This window comes from Physcomitrium patens, chromosome 6 (assembly GCF_059467195.1).
Source record: "Physcomitrium patens ecotype Gransden chromosome 6, ASM5946719v1, whole genome shotgun sequence".
Classification (NCBI taxonomy): Eukaryota; Viridiplantae; Streptophyta; class Bryopsida; order Funariales; family Funariaceae; genus Physcomitrium; species Physcomitrium patens.
Genome location: NC_143415.1, coordinates 11,617,113 through 11,644,357, shown reverse-complemented (window position 1 = coordinate 11,644,357; position 27,245 = coordinate 11,617,113). Strand labels below are relative to the sequence as shown.

Genomic DNA, 27,245 nt, shown 5'->3' with positions numbered 1-27,245 from the left:
AGAAAAAAGCAACAATTCCTCGCTAATCGGGTGCTGGCAAAACACTTTCATTAAAAAAATGGGTTGTGAGCAGGGCAGTGAAACCTTTATCACCAACTTGCCTTTATGCCACATTTACTTCAGTTTTTTAAAGAAGAGAGTTCTGAAACTGGAACTTTCTGTCCCAACAAGCTGTTCCGTTGATGCTTACACGAGAGCTGCAGAATATTCGTTACCCCATAATACTACTCCAATGCCCAGGCGATTGAGCAAAAGTTTGATATTTTTAAAGTCGAAGTGTGAAGTGGTGATGGAGATGCATCAGTTTTCTGAAGTCATCTATGGAAACGCCACCGTATTTACAGCTCAGCTGTGGCGCACATGACGCACACGGGCTCCGTAGACCTCGCACTGAGAAAGATGTATCTCCATCGTTCTCACACACATCAGCTCTACCCAAAGGGGTTTCAGTTGGTAACCAGCGCACTGTGCCCACCATCTCGACTGGGAAGGTCGATTGATGAGACAAATGACGTGACCAGATGATCAAGATCAGTTTGTCCAGATGCTGAGCTCGCCGAAAATGGTTTTCATATTTCCTGGTCTAGGGAACCAAAACGCCATCACCGTCCTAAATGGGTCGCTTTGTGGAGATCACCTTTAAGGCAGAACTGACAACCCCATGGCTCTGTCCGCATACCACATTCCAACACTGATGCAATGACCTACGCTTCCAATTTCCAAACCCTATTGAACCCAAGTTCGAAGATCCTCCAAAACGTCCACACTGAAAATAAAAAATAAAAAACTCTGGCCGTTTCAAGTGAAGTGACTTCCGTGAATGGTGTCCAAAATGCGGAGCAGAGCTAGTCGCCCTCACGCATGTCCTTCGAACCACGTGGGCGACCAAGATTAGCAGCAGCACTTCAATGCTTCACTAGCGATGGCGTGAAGAACTGTCTACTGACACCAGCCGAAATGGAATGCTTGGACTTACGCATATTCACGTGAGATGGACATGTTGTGCTCCCAATACAAATTCACTAATTCGAAAAGAGTAGACTCGGTGAGCGTGTAGTCGCATCCAGACATGGTGGTCGACAGTCATGGAGGTCCAGGTTCCACAAAGCCTCCACAAAAAACACCACACAGCAAAGGTCGGAGATGATCTGGTTAAAGCCTGAGACTTTTGCGACAGCATAGCACAACACTTCTCTTCCTCTTCTTTCATGGCCTAATCCAACCAACCCAGCTGGTCCGAAATACTGAGCCAAGCTTTTGCAAACAATGGCATGACCTTGTGAAGTAGCAACAGCGGTCGTGGGCCCTTCTGAGGAGGAAGACTTCAACACCCACGCAGCAACCCTGACATACCCAGATTTTCATGAGCAATACCATGCAAGCCGAAAAGCCATGAACAATCACGATTAATGCTCAGCGATGGTGCTCTCACTTATGTGCTGCACGGGCCAGATCTGATGTGAGATCGCCACCGCTGAAGACTCTGCTTACTCTCTGGTATTGTGATTCCTGCTTCTTCATGTTCTATTGTTGGTCCTTTGCATGGATTGATTGTGTGAAAAATTGCATCCAATTGGTGCAAGTTTGTGAAAACCATCGTGGAAAAACTCCACGCACCGTTCGGACAGTTTCAAGCTTCAAAAACCCATTCTGTTGCCGAAAGCGTCATTTTGAAATTGTTTTTTGTTTTAACTTCATCAGGGAAAATGCTTCTCCTGAAAAATCTAGCAGAGGTGGGGTTTTGGTTGAATTGATTTCTTTACCAAGTACTTTCAAGAATGCTGTCATTGAGTCCTTTCAGTGAATAGGCATGGAGTTACTGCTTGTTCATCCATGTCCGTTAATGAATCTGCAATGCATGTTCATGTTAAATGAACAAGTGAGTGCATACATAATTGAAGAGAAATAATTCTCACTCACATGTTTATTTATCAATAGTGGATACAAAATGTTGGACAGCAAAGAATCATGTTTATTTCACATATTTTTATATACATGTAATTGAAGAGACAAAGAAGAGATATTTAGAGAGAGAGAGAACCTGAGAAGAAATGACATATTTACATATAATAATAATACTATTCACATTAATTTTTTATTCTCACATAATATTTGACTTAGTCATCTGAATATGAAACTTTTGAATAATAAAGAGTATAATTAAAAGATAGAGAAAATTTATAAATTAATAAATATTTATATATATATATATATATATATATGTTTGTGTGTGCAAGAGTTCATCTTTTGCTAATAACTATTTGTATTCAACCAAAAATATTGTATTAAAACTTATTATTGTTATTATTATGCCTACCATGAAAGAAACCACCAAATAAAATAAAATAAACCATTCTATTTCAAAATTTACTAATGATGTAAAAGTGTGATCTGTTATCTTAAAAATCATATTTCAAAATTACATTTTTTGATAATAATATATAATTAAAAATATGATATATTAAGTAAAAATAAGTAAAAATATGATAAATAAAACTTAACAAATCTAGTCCGAGTTAAGTGAGAATTGCATGCAGAAGTAGCAGCTATTTAATTTGCTTTTAGGTGGCAATGGACTTCCAGTGAAACCGCAAAAATAGCTCCGGATGGCAGAGAATAAATAAAACACCATTCCACCATGCATTTCCTGTCTCTCACTCTCTTTTACTGTACTGAGGAGGAAGAGGAGGAATCTAGGAAAATGATGAAGAGGAGAGATCCTCCCCTCTCTTTATATTATTATTATTATTGTTATTAGTACTACTACTATTATTATTGCTCTTAATTAATTAATTCCCCATCCATACATACCTTTTCATTCTCTCCCTCCTGTATCTTCTTCACATGGGTGGGGACTTCTTCTTCTTATTATTCTTCTTTGGTGAAGGGGGGTGGGAATCATTCAAACAGGACACTGCCATTGAGGAACATCACATGCTCCTCCTCCTGCTCTCACCACAAAACCCAAATAGTTCTTCCTCTTCTGCATGGGATGGAACGTGGGAAACCCATACCATACTATACACATATATATATATATATATATATATACTATTTTACTGTCTCTACTGGGTTAACAAACCACCTTCTTCTTATTCTTCTTCTTCATATTCCCCATGAAATGTAATACCTGGAATATGGAACCATTGAAACCAAAACAGCTCATTTTAATTTTTTTAATTTTAATTTTAATTTTTTTTTCTATTCCTGTTTCTAGCTGAGAAGGGAATGACAGACAATGGGAGACAGACATGTGTTATTCCGTGAGTGAGTGAGTGAGTGAGTGAGTGACTGGGAGTGATGATGTGGCATCATCCACCTCATTTATTAAAGGAAAAAAAATGAAAAAATGAAAAGGGGGGTGTGGGGGGAGTGAAAGTGGAGAAGTACTGCAATTCGTTATTTTTTTAATTATTATCCACTGAGAGTGAGAGAGAGAAGAGTAGTAACCAACCCCCTGTTCATAGCGCTAAAAGACGTGGTGCACTGGTAGAAAAATATGGGCCTGTTTTTCTCTCATGTATCAACGCAGCGCCTAACGACGTTCATGGACTACAGTGCCTAACCACGACGTTGTTTAGGAGATGAGATGCAGATTGATTGAGCAGGAATGGAATAGATGTGTGTACCCTTGTGTGAGTGAGGTTCAGTCGCTGAAGTCTTCCTTCCACAGATGGTCGCCGAACCTCGTTGTTGGATTCCACTCCACCTTGCCATTAACACTTCGGTATGATCGCGAACTGTTCCTTCGCCAAACTCAAAATGGAACTTTCACGTTCTGTTAAGTTACCGTGAACTCCAGCAAAGCGAGATGCATGCCGCGAATCAGAACGCCGTTTTGTCTCGGTTGTTTATCCCGTGTATGGATTTGTCCCACCACCCCCCCCCCCCCGAGCAATTCTATATAATAGACTAGATTGTTATTGTGTTGATTGTTATTGTGTTGCTGTTTTCTGGTTTCAATGATGAAGAGTTTCGCATAATCTACTGGCTACGGTAACAACGAGGCAATCTCAATTCTGATCATGAGTTATATATATATATATATATATATATATTTGTAGAATATGTGAAAGTTCCACTCTCACTTGCGTCCTGTGACCATCAACTCACTACCAAGTCACGCAATCAATAATGTACAGTTTCGGTGATGATGACGCTGCGTCGAGCTTCATGCATGCTGTTGTAGTTAATCTTAACTGAAACAAAACATATTCATCGAAAGAGGGAATAGCGAGGAAAGAAAAGGATTCGGAGGGAGGGGCAAGGGAGGGAGGGATGTGGGGTGAGGGAGGCTTATATAATATTCAAGACAATGCCAGAGAGTGGTCTTCAGGATTGTTCCTTTGCCTTTAACTCTTCTACAAGGTTGTCTTTTGTTGTCTTTAAGCTTGTCCCTCCTCCTTTCTCGCTCGCTCTCTCTCTCTCTCTCTCTCTCTCTCTCTTCCAAGTTCATTCAAGCATCTATCCCATTTTATCCTGATTCCTTACACTGGTATCTGATGCTGCGAGCCCATTGAAATTGACATGTACGAAGACGTCATCCTTATCCTGCAGATGTCGCACTGGTTCGTTAGCCAGTACTGGCAGTCTGTTGCGAATGCGTACTTCAAAGTTTGCCGCCGTGTGCAGAGAGCGAACAGAGTAAACGGGGGCGTCGACGCCGTGGAGGACCAGTTGCTGCACTGCTTTGTGCACCACCACAACTCGAAGCGGTCATCACACTGTGGCTGCACACCAAGTTTCCTGCACAGTACCTGTCAACTGCGAGTGGACCTGTGGAAGTAATCTACGTATTCAGCATATCGATTCCGGTCAAGAGGGATTTGCAGCAGCAGCAGCAGCAGCAACCATGGGTCACGTCAATTTCAAAGTCATTCTTGGAATCTTGGGTAATGCTCGAACCCCTTGGAGATGTGAAGCATGAGTGGGTCATGAAGCTGGACATGGAATGAGTGAGTGGGTCAGAGCAGCCATAGTCGTGCACTGGAAGTGATGGGAAGTGGAGACTGAGCAATGAAACATGTGGAACGAACATGGTGCTGAGCTGATTGTTGCGAGAGTGAGTGAGAGAGAGATCGAGAGAGAGGTGGAGTTGTGTGTTAGTGAGAGCATTAGACATGCTGGTCATCCACACTGTTTCGCTGCTGTCATGCTTCCTTTTGTGGTTCCAAGCATGGCTCCTGATCTCTGATCACCAGAAAACATCTCCTGCGAAAGTTTATGTTACATTTAAAATATCAACCAAAATAGCCATGTTTGAGTGGGGAGCATACAGGGAACATGTCGTTTATTTAATACATGGTCATATTCTGGACACAAATTGCTAGCACAGGGAACTAGAGAATCTCAAGCTTTTCCATCAAATAAACAATCAACTCAGGGAATTCATTTAACGTCGAAACCATAGACTGATACAGAACAACTTCTCTATCAAAAAATGACGCTGAAAGTTGAGGTGATTAGATGCTCACTTTTGCATAATAATGTATTTGTGAACAACAATCTACTCTGCCGAAGACTTTTCTGAGCTTTCAATTCTAATGTCTACTTTCATTTTTCACCTAACGTAGCCTGACTAGAGATGAAAGAGATTTTTAACTGGCAATATTGCTACATAACCTAATCTTCATGAAAGGCGTCCATCAGATACAATTTACTGAGGCTCTGTCCAGCAAACCTGTTTCAAAGAACCAACCGCGAGGTTAGGATTTGATAGCCAACCATAATTTGAGAGCAGATCACTCTGCTAAGCACTGACATTAAATTGTAATATAAGCGATCACAGAGGATGCATTCATCAAATGAATCGAACCTCAGCAGCTCGTTTCGCACACCTAGTTTTAAGATAACAAGCACATCAAAGAAAGTCCCTTCAATTTTATATTTTACTAGAGTATGCAGACAGTATTCATGCGTGGAAGAAGTGTAGAGCCCATATCCATTCACTGGTATTTTGCAGCTGCTGTCTCTGATCACCAGAAAATGTTTTGTCCCGTGTGCTGTTGGTCAGGAAACATCACTGCCATCTGCCTGTTTACGTCGCCAGTGTGAGAATCTACAACTTAAACTATTCTGTTTTTAACTTGTTGATTGAATAGTTTGTTGTTAACTTGGATAAAATGGCAGTTGGTTGATTTTTTGAATGACATGACAAGTATTACATTTAGAATTAGATTTGTATTGTAGGTAGTAAACAAATCTAATCATGTTTTTGTGTTATGGTAGTCCCACTTTTTCTAAGATTGTGAAGAAGAAGACTGTGGCTGAGTTTTCTGGTATTCCATATGTTTGCACATTGCTCAATTGCCTACTATGGGTTGTATATGGCCTTCCAATTGTGGAATTTCAAGTACTTGTAATCTCCATCAATGCAGCGGGTTGTCTTATTGAGTTTACATATCTTGCATTGTATTTGACATATGCACAAAAAAGTATTAGGGTAAGTTTGTTCTTACTTGCAATTTTATAATAATAATTTTTTACATTTTTTTGTTTATAATTATTTTTGGTTTTTTAGTTATAATATGTTTTATTCATTGCTTATGGCTAATTGTTTATTGATTATTATGCCAGATGAAGGTTATGAAGGTTTTAATGGCAGTTTTGATAACTTTTATTGCGGTAACAATACTTGTGTTGGAACTAGTGCACGACAAGAAAAAACGCAAGCTTATTATTGGAACTCTTTGTGCCGTATTTGCCGTAGGAATGTATGTCTCTCCGCTCACTGTAATGGTATGTTTTTCAAACACATCTACAATTAGTTTTATAAATAATTCTTTCTTATAAATCATTGTGGATTTTTCAAAAATTTATACTTCATATTTTCTTCTTACAGAAAATGGTGATTCAAACTCGAAGCGTGAAGTATATGCCATTTTTACTTTCACTATTCAATTTCATCAACGGTCTTGTGTGGTTTGGCTATGCATTTTTTGGTGGAATAGATATCTTCATTGCCGTGAGTTTTTAACCTTTTTTCAAGTCTTTCAACAATTTGGTTGTTTTACAATATCTATATATATATATATATATATATATAGTGTCCAAATCCTATACTACTAACGATATTTGTGGTTGTTTAGATTCCCAATGGATTAGGGGCACTCTCCGGTATTGCTCAACTAGCATTGTATGCATTTTATAGAAATGCAACACCAAGAGATGAAGATGAGAAAGATGGCCCTACTAAACCTACAAACAACTCTATTGAAATGGAGAAAAACGACACTTATAAGCAATCCAATGTTTGAAAACGAGTTCCATCAAAACATACCATAATTGTACTTAGCAAGACTTACTTTTTAAGCTACGACAAAGTTTTATTTTCCTTAAGTTTGTCTATGTAACAACGGTTGTTGCATGTACAAGCACTTTCTATGTAACTTCTTTTGTGTTTGATTTAAATAAAGATATGCATGCAAATCCGTGATTTGTTAATGTTATAATAAAACTACATCTATTAAGACATTCTGAGTGAAATAAATTCGAGTTTCATTACTGGTATCTGTATCAATAAGAACAAAATTTTATTCCAATACAGTTCTGTGTTAAGAAATAATCAGCATGGATGATAATACTCCTGGCTGTGGCTCCGAAAGGGACGAGCCTCCCCAACATTTTCAAGGCTTTTCACAACAACAGGAAAGGTTTGTAATTCTCCGTTCTTTCCTTGTTTTGTATTCTGGCGATGTCGCACTGGTTAGTTAGCCAGTACTGGAAGTCTGTTGCGAATGCGTACTTCAAAGTTTGCCGCCGTGTGCAGAGAGCGAACAGAGTAAACGGGGGCGTCGACGCCGTGGAGGACCAGTTGCTGCACTGCTTTGTGCACCACCACAACTCGAAGCGGTCATCACACTGTGGCTGCACACCAAGTTTCCTGCACAGTACCTGTCAACTGCGAGTGGACCTGTGGAAGTAATCTACGCATTCAGCATATCGATTCCGGTCAAGAGGGATTTGCAGCAGCAGCAGCAGCAGCAGCAACCATGGGTCACGTCAATTTCAAAGTCATTCTTGGAATCTTGGGTAATGCTCGAACCCCTTGGAGATGTGAAGCATGAGTGGGTCATGAAGCTGGACATGGAATGAGTGAGTGGGTCAGAGCAGCCATAGTCGTGCACTGGAAGTGATGGGAAGTGGAGACTGAGCAATGAAACATGTGGAACGAACATGGTGCTGAGCTGATTGTTGCGAGAGTGAGTGAGAGAGAGATCGAGAGAGAGGTGGAGTTGTGTGTTAGTGAGAGCATTAGACATGCTGGTCATCCACACTGTTTCGCTGCTGTCATGCTTCCTTTTGTGGTTCCAAGCATGGCTCCTGATCTTTTCAACTCAGTCACTCCGACCATTTCGATCATGTTGATCGTCCAGACTTTTACGCTGCCTGCACAGTTTTGGCTTGAAATATATTTTGCAGCTGCTGTCTCTTGAAATGTTCGGTGGCCGCAACCATTGTCGAGTTGTGTGCAGGAAACAACATCAGTGTCATCCCATCTGTCTGTTAATGTCGTCAAGTGTTGGTTGATCACCTTCTGTTTTGTTTTGTTGCAACACAAATGGTACACATTCCATTCATATAGTTAGTTTGTTTCCACACTAGAACAGTGCCGTGCGGTGGACAATATTATGTTCAATATTATGTTCAAGTCAAGTGATGATTCTTAGTTCGGGGTTGTATTTATTTTATCTTATTTTTTAATATGTTTTGGTTTAGATATTGTGACTTGGAGGTGTTAAAAAAACTTGTTAACATAATCTTGTGTTGGATAAGTTCAAAATTCTTTCAAAGTCACAAACTAATGCTTAGAAGATGATCAGATTGTTGTAGTAGAATGCTACTACAATACAATAGGAATATCAATAGTTGAATTTTTAAATTTTGTATGTTAGTAATTTATTGAATTATTTGTTGTGCATTACATGGTGTTCTAATGGATAGAATTTCAAGTGTTCATAGGGAAGTCATTTGGTTGGTTGAATGTAAAAATATTTAGTTAGTAGAGAGTGAATTAATAAAATATATTTCTTTTTAGATAAATTTGCAAATAATTATCTATTCAAGATCCATTTATTTGATTGATCTACAATCACTTTTTTTCTACAATCATGGAAGTTTTTGTTCCTTTTTGAGTGAAATATTTTTCTTACTTATCAATGTAGGGTCAATTAAGTAATTTGAACATGTTTGGATCCATTTAATTTGTTTACTTTAGATAGTTTTATCATACAGAGTGCTAATATTTCTTATAAGAAAAAAAAATTGATAAAAGGAAAGTACAATTCTTATGTTTTGATTATTGATGGTATTAAAATTTGGACCCTTTTATATAATTAATTTCTTTTAAGATAGTTTATCATTAAATATTCCTACATTATGTCTATATTACTTACCTAGTATTAAAATTGGCTCAAAATTGATGAAAATTGTTTGACTTTTTTAAAATAATAAATGTATATATATATATATATATATATATATATATTTCAAAAATCTTTATTTCAATGTAATTATAATAAAAATATATATGAATAAATTTAAATTATGTTGGTTGCAACTAAATAATATAAAGAAGTGAATATTTTCTTAAATTTTATTTTTTTTGTAGAAAGAGTATTAATATGTTTCAGCATCAAATTTATAAAATTTAAATACTATAGTGTTCTATATCAAAATTTCCAAGTTCTCCTTCATGTGTTTTATTCCTTACAATTTAAATTAAATTATATTGAAAATTAAATTAGCACAATCTAAAAAATAGTAATAAAAAAAATACACATATAATTTCTATGTAATATAATTCCAAGTAAGATTATATTTTAGAATCTACAATTTTATTTTAAATTCGTACCATTTAGTAACAAATTCATTTAATTGTAAGATTCAGTTTCTAATGCTAAGCCCATTTAATCTCTTTGCTTAGCATATGATAAGTTCAAAAAAATGCTTCAAAAGAAGAGCAAATAAACCTTCGTTATTTTGCTTGAAAAAATTGAAGAATTTGTCAATACACTTAAATCTTCACAAATTTATCCAAGAGAAAGTACTTTTTGTGTTTATCAATAGATAAATATTGCCTTATCAATAGATTAATATTGATTCAATTACTGTTTATTAACCTGAACATAAATACTCTTTCTATATTCTGTTTGCAAATATGTATATATGAGTGTATATATTTATATTTATATTTTCCCCTCCATAAAGTTAACAACATGAAACCTACACATAGTTTTTGGATTTCGACCTTTCGAATAGCATTGTTGTTGTTTATAATAAACATGGTAAGACGAGGCAAAGTCTTTTCTCCACCCACATCACTAAATTCCCGTAAAAAATGATAAGAACTATTATTTGTAGTGGCATCTGATTAATATTCACAGAACATAATGTACAGAACATGATGCAGTCCTCGCCAAATTTACATAAGTTCTCATATCGGCACAGCAGCCTCAGGTAACTTAGATAATCAGCAGTACACAACAAAAGTTTGGATTCAATGATTGAGCTCCGCTAGATTCATTCTGCTTGACATGTATCAATTGAATCTTAAATATAGCAAGAGCTTTTTCTGTTCACATGGCTTTAAAACTTGTATAAATGAAAAGCAAAGAAATGTTGAAGGAATATGACCCAAGAGAAGTAACCTTATTTGGATCAACACAAGGGTCTGTGTAACGAAACGGCAATAATTTTGGAAGTTCAGACTAGATAATTATCTTACTGATAAAATTGTGGTGTCAATCAGGGAGAGACGTCTAAGCAATTTATTGAACGATAATGTTCAGCCAAATTACCAGGTGTGTACAACAGAAAAAACGTGTTCAGCAAAATATATGATTAAAACTATTAGACATTTTCCTTGCTCACACCTGCAAGCTCTGGTTTACTTTTCGTGCCCTGCGGAGATATGACCTCAGAGCATGCACGATGACTCAGTCGTAGCTGACCCCTTGCATTAATCTGTAAAACCATTCCATCCATTTGTAAGAATCTTGCTGCACGATTTGGGTAAAAGGTTCATTATCTGCTCAACATTAAAATAAATTTCTGATTTAAAAGTGAAATGTCAACGTCCGAATTTTGCATCTTGCGATGGAAATTAAAAACTGAAATGACGTACCTCAATCAGCTTAACATCTAAGAAATCTCCTTCATTCACAAACTGAACACGCAAGTAACAGATAAAAAAATTAGTGTGCAGTGATTGGGACTATCAAAAGAGCCTGTAGTGATCCACGCTTTACTACGCATTACCATTACCTAGTCAAGTAACCTGCGACCTGTTACGAGATGCATCCTTTGAAACTGTACAAGATCATCCTGAAATGACATACAGAGCCATGCACTTGCAGGGGTGGCTAAACAGAAGTGACACGTCATAACCACTATCTGAGATTGTCATTCTTGAACAGGGATAACATCATATAGACTAACTACAATAGGAGAAACTTACATCTTCAACTCTTGCCAACTTCTTGGTGCTCAATTCGCTAATATGACACAGACCCTGCATTCATAAAATACAAGTTAAGTATGTAGCTACATCATAATACCCTATATGAGTAAATACTCTGTTAAGTTGTAAGCAATTCTAGTCCTGAAAATGAAGGAACCATTCATTACGTATCCAACATACACTAGACATTAAATAGCTTGGAAGTGGCATATAAAAATCAGTCACCATTTGACATCCTCGTAAATATGAAACTGCGTATGTGTGAGATAGGCACTGACCTCTTTCCCTGGAGCTATCTCTACAAAACATCCAAATGTGGTAACACCCTTCACCTTACAATTCCTGCACCAACACTTTCACCACAGTTAGCAGGAACGGATGACCCAAGAAAACTCGATTTGAATCTTAGTGTTTTACCGAATGTAGACGGAATTTTAAGGGGAAACGTTTTGCGCAACATTACAAGAAAATTATTAGGCATGAATATCAGAAAATGTTTAAATCCCAAATATTTTCGAGTCCATAACCATTTGCTTGCCCATAGTTACGAAATGCAAGATGACTAGAAAGAACTGGAAGAGTCAAATATGGCATACCTATATATAGTACCCACTTTGGGGACCATTGTCAAACCTTGAATCTTGGCCTTGGCAGCCTCCACGCCCTGGGGAGATCGCCCTACAATCCTAACCTGGCCGTTGCAGAATCAAAGGGAGAAAGAACATGAGAGGCGATTCAGAGGCAGCGAGTCGACAACTTGTGATACTGGAAACTAGAAAATACATTTAAATAAAAAATACAAATCGTAATGGTGGCGTCAACAGTATTCGAAGTAAACCTTGGTAAGAATAATTTTCCATGAAAGAGAACTTACAGAGCCATCATCAGTAACATCCACTGCCTCAACCCCGGAGGACTCAATGATGCCTCTTATTGTCTTTCCTCCAGGACCAACTACTATGCTTATCTTGTCAGAATCTACCTGCTCCATTACAAACTTATCTTCATCAGAAATTACAAATCAGATAAGGAAGATGACGAGTCTAAACAATGCAAAAGTGTGCCATGTGTGCCGAACTGGTATAATAATCCAATAGCAGCGGTCATCTGGGCAAACAAAAGACTACTATACTACAGATATGTTAAATACATCAAAGTCAAGATACTCTTTGCCTTAAGCAACAGAAACCGACAAACCATCCTAGAAAAATCGACAGGTTACCTTGAACATTGTGATTAGCGGTGCATGTGTTGACACCTTCTGAGCTGGAGGAGGCATGCTCTTTGTCATTTCACCTGCAAAACAAATGTGTCCAGAACCGAGTAAAAATTGAGGTACATGCAAAGAAGTTTTCTTTTGACGGTAACTATGTTTTGAAGTCCTGAACAAGAGAAGGCAAAAACCAACCACATTTCTGCTACGTTAACCATCTGAGGATGTTAACAATAAATACCAATTTACTGCAGACTATCAGAATGGTTACATTTCTTTTGATATTTGGAGTGCATAGGAAGATTATGGATGCTTTAAGAAGTTACCTAGATATTCATACGTTTATGGAGGAAAATATAATAACCTATTTCCACATAAGTGACCGTAGTTCGTAAACAGCGCAATAACCACATTTTAGACGAAAAACAGTACTCAAAGAAAATACCAAGAATATGAAGGCGGCCTGCCTTGGCTTGATCCAACGCCTTTCTCATTACAGGAATTGTAATGCCCTCTACCTGCCCATGTCCAGGTCACTCCGCGTCAGAGCTTGCGTTACCTACATATCTGAACTAAAAAGCTCTTCAATTATGATCGGACACAAATTGCAAAGTTTCTGATATGATTGTTTCACATACCTTGATATCCATTTGAAAAGCCGTGATTCCAGATTCATTCCCAGCAACCTGCCAGAAACATCGATACTAAACATCTTGTAACACGTTCGTAAATGTAAATAAATATGTATGTCAGAATAAAAGATGAAACTAAATGCAGAGAACAATGAGCAAGTAGTGACGATCACCTTGAAATCCATATCACCTAATGCATCTTCTGATCCTAGTATATCACTCAATATGAGTGGCTCTCCATCCCCTCCACAGTCTCTAGTGTTCAAAATCAAACCCATGGCTATTCCAGCTACAGGCGATTTAAGCGGAACACCCGCATCCAGCATAGCCAGGCAACCTCCACAGACTGAAGCCATACTACAAAGACAATAAAAACAACGAATAGTAAGTTCACAACAAGTCAACAACTCCGCACCGATAAGTACTTCTACAGCACCAATTCTACTTCTTCCAAAGACTGATGTAATATTCGGCAGAGGTTTAATACCTAGATGAGCCATTGCTCTCGGTGATAGTACTCTCTACTCGAATAGTATATGGGAAACTTTCTTCATCTGGAATAATGGGTTCCAATGCCCGCTCTGCAAGTGTTCCATGTCCAAGTTCCCGCCTACTGGGTGCACCAAGCCTTCTCACTTCTCCTACAGAAGATGGAGGAAATGAATACTGAATACCACACAGTGATGTTAGCAATACGAACATAAAGCATGCTCAAGCTAAGCCTCAAAAATAGTGGAAATGGGATTCAGCAACCAATGAAGAGGAAACTGACATTCTGCATAAATAACAGACAAAGGTGCACTATTGACGGTAAAGATGCGCAGGCTAATGTTCTACCTAAGCATAACAAATAAGAACAGGAGGTACAGAGATATTTGACGAACTTGTAAATAAAAGCGTTTGAGGTCTTCCGTACTGGTAAGATTATCAATACGCTGTCCCATACTGTCGCCACCCAAAGTTGTCACTACCAATGCCTGCATAGAAACCAGAAAATCAATTTCAGAGCGGAGGGCAAGTAGAGAATGCCTTGTAACAACTAACGATCAAATATTAAATAAGCTCGTCCAAGACAGCAAGAAACATGTTACACGTAAAATGACAATGTATAATGAGTAGCGAGAAGCAAATTCCTGGTACCTGAGTTTCCCCTCGAGTGAAGAGGGCACTGCCGTGAGTTCGTGGAAGAAGACTACACATACTTTGAATAGGTCGAACATCAGTAACCGCCCGACCATCACTTCTTACACCCGTCTGCATTGAGTTTCAAAAGTCAAAACTCGGAATCCATATAATACCCGTCCCTGACTGTATTGAATGATTCGACACCCTTGTCAGAAACCTCGACATTCACAATACTCTCAATTGCATTTTTGAAAATATTCCTATTGCATATTTCTACAAGATCCAAATCTAAAAAGTTTTAAAATAATACATAGGGATTGCAATTGTCATAGCTTTCGACTCTCATTCAAGCAAAATGCCAACCTCCTTAAAGCTAAAGCCATAGATTTCCATCTACTAATTAAGTCCTACGGTTACAAAATTGGTAAGTACGTTGACGGACCTTTACAATAAGCCTCCGCAGTACTTCAGAACAAACTTCCTTGTAAACTCGCTTCACGTCAACAGGGTCGAAAAGCTTCACAGTCACAACGCATAAAAAGGCCAATTTAGCCATAAAATACTAAATCTCAAAGCCACGTAAAAACCAACTACTGACGATGAGAGAACATGGTGCTATTCCAGATCAAATTTAAGAAGTACCCTGACATCCTACAAGTCTGTACCACTGGACTGTGTAATATTATCTTACAATCACAGGTAAGGCCCAAAGAAAAAGCATACCGTTCGGTAGCAGCACAAATGGAAAAGGAAAGGAAACTCAGTAAACAGACCACACTAACAAATCGTCCTAACCAAGAAATGCCTTGCATAGAATAGCCAAAATCAGAGCATACCTCCATTACTAGTTTTCTAGGGACGGATGTCACATGGATATCGCTCTCGTCTACTAAGCCATCTTCCACCAAATCCTCTTCTTCCTCCCACGTGCCAACCTGTACCTCTTCAGGAACATTGGCTTCAGCTGCTGCTACGACAGCTTGCTGTTTGCGGACCCCCTCCTCAGTCAATGCACCTAATAACTTTTCTTCGATCTCCTTGATTGCTGCAGCTCGCTTCTGCTTAACACCAATTTGCAATGCTTTCTCTAATTCCGTTCCAACAAGTTCCTGTTGAACATACAGCAACGACAGGCGCAAAATTTAGCCATTGTACAAAAGTAACTTAACAACTAAGGACAAATGAGTGGGTCATGCAATTATGTGAAACGTTAACTACCTCGAAAACTAGAGAAATTGATCCGAACCTCTAAATTTCATGAGCCAAAAAAATAGGCGGTCGGCATGAACGTTCTAGGAGTCACAAAAAAGAAACTGCTTCCGACAGATAATTTACTTCAGAATGAAAATACACAGGAACAAACAGGGAGACCAAAATCCTTACAGGATTACAAGCTCTTCTAATGATCACTTCAAGCTATTGGCAGTCTCTAACATAGATCACTTAAAAGGGTCCATCTACATATCAAGAGTAACAGGGCAAACCTCTATATAATCCTTGATTAGCGGCGGAGGTAATTGGATTGCATCGAAGTTTTTTTCTTTACCAACCATATCCGCTAATTTCTGCAGTCCAGCACAGATTGCTCGTACGGCATCCTGGAAGCAAAAGAACCAAAAGAATGAAAACCCCATTCATATCTACGATGATAATGTAGTACCTGTTCTACAAGTTAAAGCTTCAAAATCAAAAACCACTGATATTCGATAACACACGAAACCGACAAGAATGTAAGAATCAATATAGAGCACCAAGGAAACTGCAATAGGGGCCAAACCAAACAAGAAGCATTACATGACCAACTTCAACGGCCTTCATTAACTCCTCTTCAGTCAAAAAGTCACAGTAACCCTGCACAAAATCCAGGGTACAAAAAATAAAAACTCTGTTTCCACAATAGTAATGCGAAAATTCTAACCGATGTCATGAACTCATCAAGTCAACCATCAAAGCATACAAATTCATGCAGACAGGACTTTGTAGTGCTAAGATAAGCAGCTTCGATTCCCACGTGCTTAAATAAGACAACGTTCACGGAGTACAAGAATTTCAGCAACCGAGTTCCTGTTAATACATGATGAATGGAGACATTCATACCTCGATCATGAGCGTCGCATCGGCTGTTCCCGCTATCACTAGATCCAGGGTTGAATTCTCCATCTCGCCAACCGTTGGGTTCACTATAAATTCACCATTTACAAGACCCACACGTACGCCAGCTACTGGCTTTGACATGGGAATATCCGATACCGCCCTGGCAGATATCTCGGAATATGTTAAGCTCAGAGAACCTCGGTTCAGATACGAAACTGCTAATTGTTGAAGGATTCAATACTATTGTGAATAAAATGGGCATCAAGCAGGTAAACTGTTGCAGTCCATACGTTGATAAGCGAAAGGAAGTCAGTAGAAGTAACAAACGTTCTCATCGCATTCAACACATGGAGCGACGAATAATTTTTTTCAGATATGATGTGAATCGAGAACGTACGAAAAAATCGTCAAATAACAGAAATCCATTAAAAATCTTACAAGGCTGCTCCAGCTGACGTGATAGCCAAAGGGTCAGGAGAATGCACGCCATCATAGCTGAGAACCTGTTCATTATTTGAAACCATTGCCATTACATCATGGACACTCGCTACACCATCACGTGTCTTGTGGACACAACTTCAGATATAACATGCAACTTCAATCCAGAAATAAACGTTTCAAACAGGAAAAATCAAGCTTACCCAAACAAGCACTTGAGTTTCATAATGAAATCCATGGGCGATCATAGGACGTATTGGCCTGTCTATCAATCGGCACACCAGAACCTACTCGCGTACAAAATGTAAGAAACTGGTCAGTGGCTGGAGACCATGTGTATCTATGTCTACTAGAATTTAGATCAGGAGTGAACAAGCGGAGTTCCCTCACAAAACGAATGCTTCATGTTCACATTTCCGATCCTGAATGTGATACAATTGAGTCACATGAATCAACATTAGTTACAAGGAGCCAATAGACAATAAGCTTTCATACCTCATGATCGCGGACCCTTCCTTCCCTCTTCACGAAGCCGCCACTGAGGATACAATAAAATATCTTATTAACGGCCACTACAGCTATTTACTCATCAAGAAGGAAATCCATCTCAGCATGTCAACAGTAGAAGTGTTTATCCTCTACTTCAGGAATTTGGATATGTTGATAAATTTGATACGGATCAAAAATATGGCATTTGTGAAATGATCCAGACCATCAAAAAACTTTCCAGAAACAACTTCGAACCTTACAACATCCATTGTCACCAACTATAAGCAGCTTAAGTTCCTGTTTTTCCGATCGTCAGTATTCACAAGTATACAAGTTCTTGACGTTTATGATTAAAAATGAACCACCTATCCCCAGAGACCGAATACATTTAGATCATACCCTGCTATCCACTTTCTTGGAACATCCATCAGTAAAAACCAAACATAAGGGACCGCAATCCCCATGATCGTTTCCTTGCCCGAGGAGGAAAACGAAAACCTTGTCAATAACAAGAAAGTCGACTAATCTACTGGATAAAAAGTGCATCTCCAGCTTACCTGGTTCGACCAGCTGCTGAGAAGCGTTCCTGATATTGAACAGAGAGGGGGACGAAATCTGATGGTTCGCTTGGATCGCTCGACGAACATACAGTCGTGTAGAGCACCTATTTTGCAATAAACAGAATCGACATAAAATACACACACACACACACATATATATATATATATATATATATATTACAGAAGTTCATGTCACTTGAAGTCAATACCAACAGGAATGGATGTGTGATAACTTTTCATGTAGTGAAGACATCAATATCCCATACTAGAAACACATTTGATAAGATATATAGACTCCAACAAACAACTTCATGTTGTATCTTTCGCCGTCTCAGAGAATGCTTAAGATAAGCATTCAGGAAATTAGTCTGCCACTACAGAAAACGAAAAAAATCAACAGTTGTAATCTGCTCACGGCAGGACTTCATGGAATTGAGGTTCTTTTAAAAAACTCACCGTTTCACCATCAGTAACTGTGACTGCACCATTGGCTTGCCTTCCAATTAGACCAGTCTCCACTACTATCTGCAAAGCAATAATCCACTATACGCGTGAGATCTCTATCCCTCTACAATTTTGAAAAAAAAGTTGTTGAATGCTAAATACCGAGTGCAAATTAACTACAAAACTAGGTGGGCGAAGTGCGTTGACAATTTAGACGATTCTTGGAAATTTGCTGTACCTTCAATCAGAATTGAAAGGCACGAACCCCCCAAAAGGCTAAGTCTACAGTTAAACTCGTACTAAATCTGAATTTGAGTATACATGCACACGTTCACGACAGCATGACTTTCTACGCGAACATCAACGAAAGTGATTCCAACCTCCCGGTTGCCGACTGGAATTGTTACGGAAACGGGATGGAGAAGCTGAGTGGGAGTGGAAGCTGGAGCTTGAGCTGGAGATGCAGAATTAAATGTCCCCCGCTTCTTGGTCGAAGGACCCTTCACACCCTCAGCTGCATCGGTCGCCCTGGTAATCCATCGATTTCACCATAAGTTCTCAAAAATCGGTGAAGGACATTTGGTTCCAACCCTAACCCATGTACTATCGCCAAACTATAATTCACTCGTCCTGAATTCAAACCAGGCACCCCTACAGAGGCAGCAGCCCGATAAACTTACGAATTTCTTTCGACAGATTGATTCAATTCAGCATCCCATTTACTTAAGACCGTGAAATTTAAATAAAATAAAATAAAAAATACCTGATACCCTCATCCTTGCATTCAACAACTAAGAAATGGCCATTGCCCGGCACCACTCGTCCGACTCGCGTGTGCACTCGCTCGACCCGCCTTGACGCAGGAGAGGAGAGACGCAATCCTGTGGCAGCTGACAAGTGAGGAGCCTGCAATGTTCCCTGACCGCCCCACATTGTCCGATGCTCACCAGCAATGCAACTTTCTCTCTACTTGTATCGTCCTGCTCCCATATGCAGCTCTCGGCACAAATCCTCCTCCCCTTTGCAACACCGACTACAATCTACCTGCTCCGCAATGTAAAACCTCACAAACTATTTCGAAATAAAGAATAAAATAAAAAAATACGCTGCGCAAAGGAATGCGAGAATGGAATTGGGACGCCGCCGCGACGCAGGCTTTGAGGAAGTGGTACAATCCAGAGTGCAGAAATAGAGAAAGGGAGAAGGAGCGCTCCACCAGCAATGAGAGAGAGTTCAGGGGGTTATCCTCAGAAGCCAGCCAGCACCCCCCCCCCCCCCCCGCTTTTCACCACTGTCTCATCCATCCACCCACACGTTCATCTTTATATTTATTCATTACACATGTATTCATTCATTCTCTGGATGAGTATCATTTATCGATCCCTACTTTCTTTCTCTCGTCCGTCGTTCGTCGCCCTCGCCGACGATGCTGGCATCATTTCCACAATGCTGACGAATTCGCTGTTAGGGACGAGGATGGGGACGGATCTCGTTCGTCGAGATGTGTTCGTCCTAATCCTCTGACGGTGCGGTTCCGCTGGAGGTATCTGGTCGTGGCAATGGACCTTTCATGGCCCCAAATTGGGCTTCATTCTTTTTGTGGGAATTTGTTTAGCAATGTTTCTGAGATATGTCTGACATTTTATATATAAAAGTATTTTTTTCCTTTTGGGTGTTTTTAAATCCACCACAATTTTTGTTACGCTTTAAATGAATTTCTATATTTTTTTTTTAATTCCAATCAAAAATTTAGTCAATTGGTTAAATTTTTTCACTTTAAAAAAAAATCATATACAGAATTGCATTTTATTCTCATAAGAAACAATTGAAAATTTGTTAAGAATGTGTTGTGGTGACAGTAGCAAAAATTGTGGTCACATTAACAACACCTTTTATTCTATAATTGGTGAATAGTATTAACTTTACAACATATTTTTTGGTTTATTAGTAGTCCAAGTGTCTATTGTGGCATGATGTGATGTGCAAATAAATAATGTATGTATCACATAGCACAACATGTATTTTATTTCATATTATTTCAAAAAATAATGAATTAATATAAAATACAAATATTATGAATTTCAGAAATAAAATCAAAAAATGAAATAAAGCTTATATATATATATATATATATTTAACAACTTAGGTCTAAGATAAAGACATAAAGAAGGTGTCTTATTGGCCAAACATGGATGAACAATGGTGCAAGTTTCTACTAGTATATATATATATATATATATATATATGTGTATATATATACATATACATACTTATATACATACATATATTAGATAATACAAAGCAAATCAAAAGAATAAATTTTTATTTTTTATCATTTTACATATTAACACATTCTTAATGAGAATAAAATTATTGAATTTATTTTTTAATTTAAGATTAAAAAAATGTAATTGGATGTGTTTATCATATTTTATGCATTAAAAAAAATTGTACATTCTATCCATAAAATCTAGATTTTAGAACTGAATTTAAGAAACCATTAAAGTTTTTTTTCAGGTAACAAGTAATTAATTTTTCATTAAAATAAAGAATATTTTAAAAAAATGTTATAAATTATATATTTTTTATAAAATTTTGTAAATTTTTATAAAGAAAAGAACTTCAATTTTTTTTTATAAATTTATAAGTAAAGGAAATAATTAAAATTTTATTATATTATATTAATTTTTTATAAAACTCTAACATAATGATATGGAATTCAATAGTATAATTAAAATATTTAACCATGACAATAACGTCTATTCATAGAACTTTAAAAATAAAAATAAAAAAATTAAAATATATGATGCAAAAACTAAATTAAGTTCCTATCATTGCATTTAAAAATTATGTGATGAAAAAAAATAAATTATGATGTTGATTTTGACATATGCTATATGTTCAATTGTTATAAATTATATATTTTTTTATAAATTATATAATATATAATTTTATAAATTATTACAATATTTTGAAGAAAAAAATACTAAATCATACATATTTCATGTTCAAACATCAAGTAAACATTGGATATTATTTAATAGTGCATATTGTTAGATATGTGTTCTATTACATATATTCTATTGCAAAACAATTTGCGCTATGAAAGTTTACAAATTAATGCATGATTAATAAATTCTAAAACATTTAATAAGTATTCAATGCAACTTCAAAAACTTAAATGATTTTTTGTAATATATTATAGAATTCATTTTATTTTCATTTTAAATTTTTTAAAGAGATTCATAACTTAAATCATCTGTATCAAGCAAATTCCAAAATTTAACTTTCTGGTCACAACTCTATCCATCACAATCCTACACCTAATTATTCTTTTGTGCATTTCTTCTTAATTAAATGTCACAATATCTTAAAACTTTGTGATTTTATTTTTGAATTGTTAATACAACCATACTATAATTCACATTACCATAATTTTTAGACATTAAGTTCTAATTCCTTAAAGTTGTTGATATTGACTTATAAACTTATTGAAAATACTTTGCTTTAGTACAACGTTTTATCTTAACCTAATTAATTTTTACCTTCATTATTTTCTATAAATAGATGTATTTATTTTAAATATTATTTCAATAGCTTATTCTAATCAAAGATTCTAATTAATTAGAATAGGCTTTAATCTAAGATCCAAAATCTACCTTCTTTATTAACCAAAATAATAGATACAACGATAATCTTTGTGTTTCTCTTCACTTCCTTAAGACACCTTAATACCTCAAATATTTTACCAAGATATCTCTAAGATGATTCCTAGTTGTCTCCAAAATGATTCTTAGTTGTCTCTAAGATGTAAAGCCACCACATGTGGTCTACTTTATTATTATCATAACTCTCACCATAAAATCTTTTTGATTATCAATTCAATTAATGATCCTCTACTAATGCAATCAAGTGCATGAACTAAAACAACACTATACTAATATCAATCTAATTATATACTTAGTATTAAAGACATGAATCTCAAATAACTAAAAGATCAATACACTCTTATGTCATTCTAAAAGACTAAAAAATCACTCAAAGATGATATAATATTAAACTAGAATGACTATTGCCGAAGACAAAGACTAAAAAGTCTTGAAACAAGACTAAAGATTAAAAAAAACTAATAAAAATGAAAAAAAACTTCATTCTTGCTTCTATATATATTATCTAATTATAAACTACATAGCAATATTTTATAGAACGTTTGATAAGTATCCAACTTGTGAGACATATGACTAACTTACAAGACCAATTTTTTAAATATGCACCACATAGTTAGCTTATTCTACAAACTACTAATATGTGCAACATGTGGCTAATTTATTGGCTAAGTTTCTAATCTATTAATCAACTATAAATATGTATACAATCAAATATATATATATATATCTATAAAGATTCTAAGAAGCTTTATCAAAACATAATTCCAAATCTATTTATATTTATCATCTATATAGTATTTTTTTATCTAAGTAAATATGTATTTCCATAAAATTATTCTTCTTTCTAAAGATGAATTCTATAAATAATAATAATCTACATTGAAGAAGTCTAAGATTCAACAAATTTACTACATACTGTGATTTTTATTCTCTTTAAAGGTGGTTGATAGGTATTTTAAGCTATTAATAATATTCCATACTAAGACAAGAAGACCACCCTATTATTTAATTATCATTGAGGCCTTCCTAACTTCCTACAAATAAAACATTTGAAATGTCATTAGAGGTTGCTTCTACTTCTAATCATATCAATAAGCTTGAGGAGTCTCTTCCAAGGTTGTGATACCAAAAAAATTGCATCTTGTCATTTATTTGAGGAAAGACAAGTCATTCTTAAAGATCTTCATTTCTATTATGTTGTCTTAAAGGCCATGACAATAATAATATCTTGTCAAGTAACTTAACAAATGATAGTTCTTAAGTTGAATCTACTAAATATTGATCCTCTATTTTTTTAGTACTATAAATATATAAAAATTACAAATAAGAATAAAAAATAGAATGCTATCTTTTTTAGATATTATTTACTTTATAGCAAAGATTTGTTATTCTTCATCTAAATTTTGATGGATGTTGTCAATGAAAAGTATTAATTTTCTTTGTTGTATTTATAAGATTCTTACCTAGCTTCCATGTATGTTTGTTATTATTATATCTACACCAGTGAAAAGATATTTTAACCAATTTTGATCTTGCCTTGAATCTAAGACTTCTTTGACTTCATATTCTTAATTATTGTCTACTTCTATAGGAGGAGGTGAAATTTTTCTTCTTTCTAAGATATTCAATATCTTATATGATTTAAGATGTAATATATATAATATAAGCTAGATCTTTATAGATTCCAATAGATATAATTGATAAGAAATATGATTTATTTATTTATACATAAGAAATAGTCAAAGTCTAAAATAATCCAACTTATCACGAGGAAAAATAGTCTTGATATTATAACAAAATAATATTATCTTGTTCTTGATGCAAAATTGACCTTGTTCCTTGCAATAGGCATTTGCATTGATATTTTATTTTTTTTGAACTTCTTTCAATTGTACCTTCATTTTTATATGTAGCTTTGACAAATAATTTACCAAATATTTTGCAATAAAATTATTAACTTTTAATTATTTAAAAATATGGAATTTTAGATGATAATTATAATTAATAATAAAAAAATTATAATATAGAAAAATATATCTTGTTATTATAAACAAATTCTATCAATGGTAAAAAAGTTATTTAATTATTTTATTATTAATTGATGATACACTTCAAATATTACTCCAAAACTTGGTATATATGCTATCATATAGTAATATGACTATATAGTAAAAAATTAAAATATAGATGTTATTATAAAAGAACCTAAAAGAAAGATGTAATAGAAAAATAAAGATAAATAATTAAAAGGTAGTAAAAAGTTTAGTTTTAATATTGACTTTTATAGAAAGAATTTCTATTTACTTTGTAGAGGCATAAATGAACCAAATCAAAATAAATAAAATAAGAAATTAGTATAAGTATGTTTAAGAGAGAATTAACAATAGATTAAAGCAAAAATTATCTCAAATTACTAAAATTTGATACTCAAAGAAGACTAGTTGTAATCTTGAAATGAAATCAAAGTTTAAAATACAAGCTCACACACCTATAGTGATTCTATAGCTGTTTTGTCAATCAAAGAATAAAATTTTAGAACGAACTTAAGAAAAAAAATTTAAGAATTTTTTTTATGTCATTTAGATAAATATTGAGATTTTGAGGGATTTTCAAAGTTGATAATGTACTTGGTAGGTATAGATTTTGAGAAATAAAAATAAGTTTACAAATTCTAGGATTTTGTAAGTTCTATAGCATGTTTATGAGTGAAAATTTGGTAGTTAATTTTTGTAATTATTTTGAGTTTGTATAAAAAATTTGAAGTCAATCAAATAGTTAGATTGAAGTGTATGAGGATTTTTGTGGATTGTAGTCTTAAAAATTAGGATTTAAAAAACTTGCGAGGATTTCTAAAATATCTATCAATTTTCTAGTTGGATTAAAATATAATTTTATTCAAAGTTAGCTAGCTTCAATTTCAACAATTAAAAAAAATTAGAAATAAATTGAACGATGAAATTAAGAGATTGTGGCTTGAAAATATCAACTTTAAGGTTGGAAAAGGAGGCCCGCCAACTCCTAAGTGGATATTGGAATTATTTTCTATTTGATATGTACAATCTTCTTTAATTTTTTTTTGCTTATTAATAACTTAATTATTGCAAGGTATAAAAATTTTGAATTAAAATCAAAAATTTTATTATTTTTTATAAAATTTTTAATCTACCAAAAGATTTGTAAAGAAGTTTTTTAAGATTTAAGATTAGATTAAAGATTGATAAGATTGATTTAAGGTCTAAGATTTAATTATGATTTATTTAAGATTAGATTAAAGATTGATAAGATTGATTTAAGGTTTAAGATTTGATTAGGATTTATTTGAGATTTATTTAGAATTTATCTAAGATAAAGTTAAGATTCAAGATTTTGTTTGGTTTAGATTAGAATTTGTCAAAGGTTTGATTAGAGTTTCACAAAGATTATATTAGGATTTATTTAGGATTAAGGATTTCATTATAATTTTTACTAAGGTTTGATTAAAGGTTTGATTAAAGTTCATTAAGATTTCAATTAAAATTATAATTAGAATTTTTTTTAAGATTTGACTAAGTTAATGAGGACTTATCAATCACAAGAGCATAATAAAGACAAATAAACTAGTGAGACTTCTCTCAAAGAAAGACGACAAAATAGAAATAACTTGATACGTATGTTAAGAAAAGAACTGGAATAGCTATTGCCAAAAGCCAAGAAAACTAGAAACCCTTGAAACTAAACTAGAAGCAAGAAAGGAGTTGACAAGAGTGAAGAAGGCTTTACTCTTGTCTCTATATATACTATCTAACTAGGGACTACGTGGGGACGTTCTATAGGACCTTCAATATGTGGTGACTTTGTAAGACACATGCCTTAACTTACAAGGTAAGTTTTTCTACGTGTGGGCCACATAGTTAGCTTGGTCTTCAAGCTAACAACATGTGTGGTACATGGCCAACTTGTTGACCACGTTTCTAATCCAAAAAGTCAATTAAAGACACCTATAAAGTCAAAGCAACATCTATGAAGCTTCTAGTAAGCTTTTATATCAAATACTATAGAATTAACTTACTTTTATCTACTTTTACTTGATTCTACCTATTTATACATGTAATTACTGGCTTACATGAGTATGTCTATGACATTACCCTCTCTTCTAGGGACGAGTTTTATGCAGAGCAGTCATCATTTGTTGAAGAAATCTATGATTTGACGAATTATATTCATCACAAACTGTGATCTTTATTCTCTTTGAAGATGATTGATAGGGCCTCTCAACCATCGATAGTGTCCCATACCATGGCGGGAAGACCACCTAGTTATTTGATCATTGTTGAGGCCTTCATAACTTCCTTCGAATAAAATATTTGAAACACCATCAAGAGTTGTTCCTACCTCTAGCAAAATCATAAAACATCGGGAGTCCTTTCCCAAGTCATGATACCAAACGCGTTGTATCTCACCATCTATTTGAGGAAGAACATGTCATTCTTGAAGATCTTCATCTCGATTGCATCATCTTGAAGGTTGTGACAATCGTAATGTCTCTTCTAACAGGTCAGCAAATAAAGGCTCTTGAGTCGAATCCGTTGGTTGTTGGTTCTCCATCTCTTGAGCATTACAACTACAAAGAAGTTACAAACAAGGATTGAAAGTAGAATGTTATCTTGCCTAGATCTTGTTTTTTTATAAAAAAGATTATCATCTTATTTTTGATGGATGTCATCGATGAAAATCTTCCATCGCCTTTGTTATATTTGTAAGTTTCTTTATTGGCTCCCATGTGCGTTCACTAATATCATATCCATGCCAATAGACAAGATATTCTAATTTATTTCGGTGCCACCTTGAATCTAAGACTTCTTCTACTTCAAACTCTTGATTATTGCTCACTTTTATAAGAGGAAGTGGAGCTAGTCTTTTTCTTGATATGTCGATTGTCTTCTATGATTCAAGAAGAGATACATGGAATACTAGATGGATTTTTATTGACTCCAATGGATGTAAACGATATGCAACTGGATTGATTTGTGCAAAAATAGAAAATGGTCCAAGCCTTTGATAGTCCAACTTATCACAAAGACTAGTGGTTTTGATATTACGGCAAAGTAGCCATATCTTATCATCCAAGTGGAATAGTAGTTA

At 35.3% G+C, this 27,245-nt stretch overlaps 3 protein-coding genes across 5 annotated transcripts; 2 read left to right on the top strand and 1 right to left on the bottom strand.

The window, feature by feature from the left end:
- The first annotated feature begins 3,930 nt into the window (after positions 1 to 3,930).
- Positions 3,931 to 7,430, top strand: LOC112283366 (bidirectional sugar transporter SWEET4). 3 transcript variants are annotated; one of them, XM_090251256.1, is made up of 7 exons: positions 3,931 to 3,996; positions 4,633 to 4,892; positions 6,014 to 6,050; positions 6,229 to 6,442; positions 6,577 to 6,738; positions 6,842 to 6,964; positions 7,089 to 7,430. In XM_090251256.1, exons 2-7 carry the CDS (start codon positions 4,853 to 4,855, stop codon positions 7,254 to 7,256), a joined length of 744 nt encoding a protein of 247 aa, XP_090107382.1. In that variant the 5' UTR covers positions 3,931 to 3,996; positions 4,633 to 4,852; the 3' UTR covers positions 7,257 to 7,430. The 3 variants fall into 3 exon arrangements, with proteins under 3 accessions (XP_090107382.1, XP_073390679.1, XP_024377730.1); XM_073534578.1 differs by lacking the exon at positions 3,931 to 3,996 and adding an exon at positions 4,294 to 4,368; XM_024521962.3 differs by lacking the exon at positions 3,931 to 3,996 and adding an exon at positions 4,375 to 4,529.
- An 82-nt stretch (positions 7,431 to 7,512) lies between these two features.
- Positions 7,513 to 8,409, top strand: LOC141045489 (uncharacterized). The gene is made up of 2 exons (XM_073534579.2): positions 7,513 to 7,652; positions 7,769 to 8,409. Exons 1-2 carry the CDS (start codon positions 7,574 to 7,576, stop codon positions 8,092 to 8,094), a joined length of 405 nt encoding a protein of 134 aa, XP_073390680.1. The 5' UTR covers positions 7,513 to 7,573; the 3' UTR covers positions 8,095 to 8,409.
- A 2,282-nt stretch (positions 8,410 to 10,691) lies between these two features.
- LOC112283839 (putative polyribonucleotide nucleotidyltransferase 1, chloroplastic) lies at positions 10,692 to 19,659 on the bottom strand. The gene is made up of 25 exons (XM_024523074.3): positions 19,220 to 19,659; positions 18,837 to 18,984; positions 18,469 to 18,537; positions 18,010 to 18,116; positions 17,459 to 17,501; positions 17,167 to 17,250; positions 16,964 to 17,028; positions 16,529 to 16,685; positions 16,226 to 16,282; positions 15,916 to 16,029; positions 15,268 to 15,540; positions 14,874 to 14,948; positions 14,447 to 14,560; positions 14,191 to 14,283; positions 13,794 to 13,972; positions 13,480 to 13,663; positions 13,313 to 13,360; positions 13,120 to 13,192; positions 12,684 to 12,757; positions 12,336 to 12,443; positions 12,058 to 12,152; positions 11,740 to 11,803; positions 11,459 to 11,512; positions 11,126 to 11,167; positions 10,692 to 10,965 (listed from the first exon to the last, which is right to left on the bottom strand). The coding sequence occupies exons 1-25, from the start codon at positions 19,387 to 19,389 to the stop codon at positions 10,852 to 10,854; spliced, it is 2,604 nt and encodes an 867-aa protein (XP_024378842.1). The 5' UTR covers positions 19,390 to 19,659; the 3' UTR covers positions 10,692 to 10,851.
- Positions 19,660 to 27,245: the final 7,586 nt, after the last annotated feature.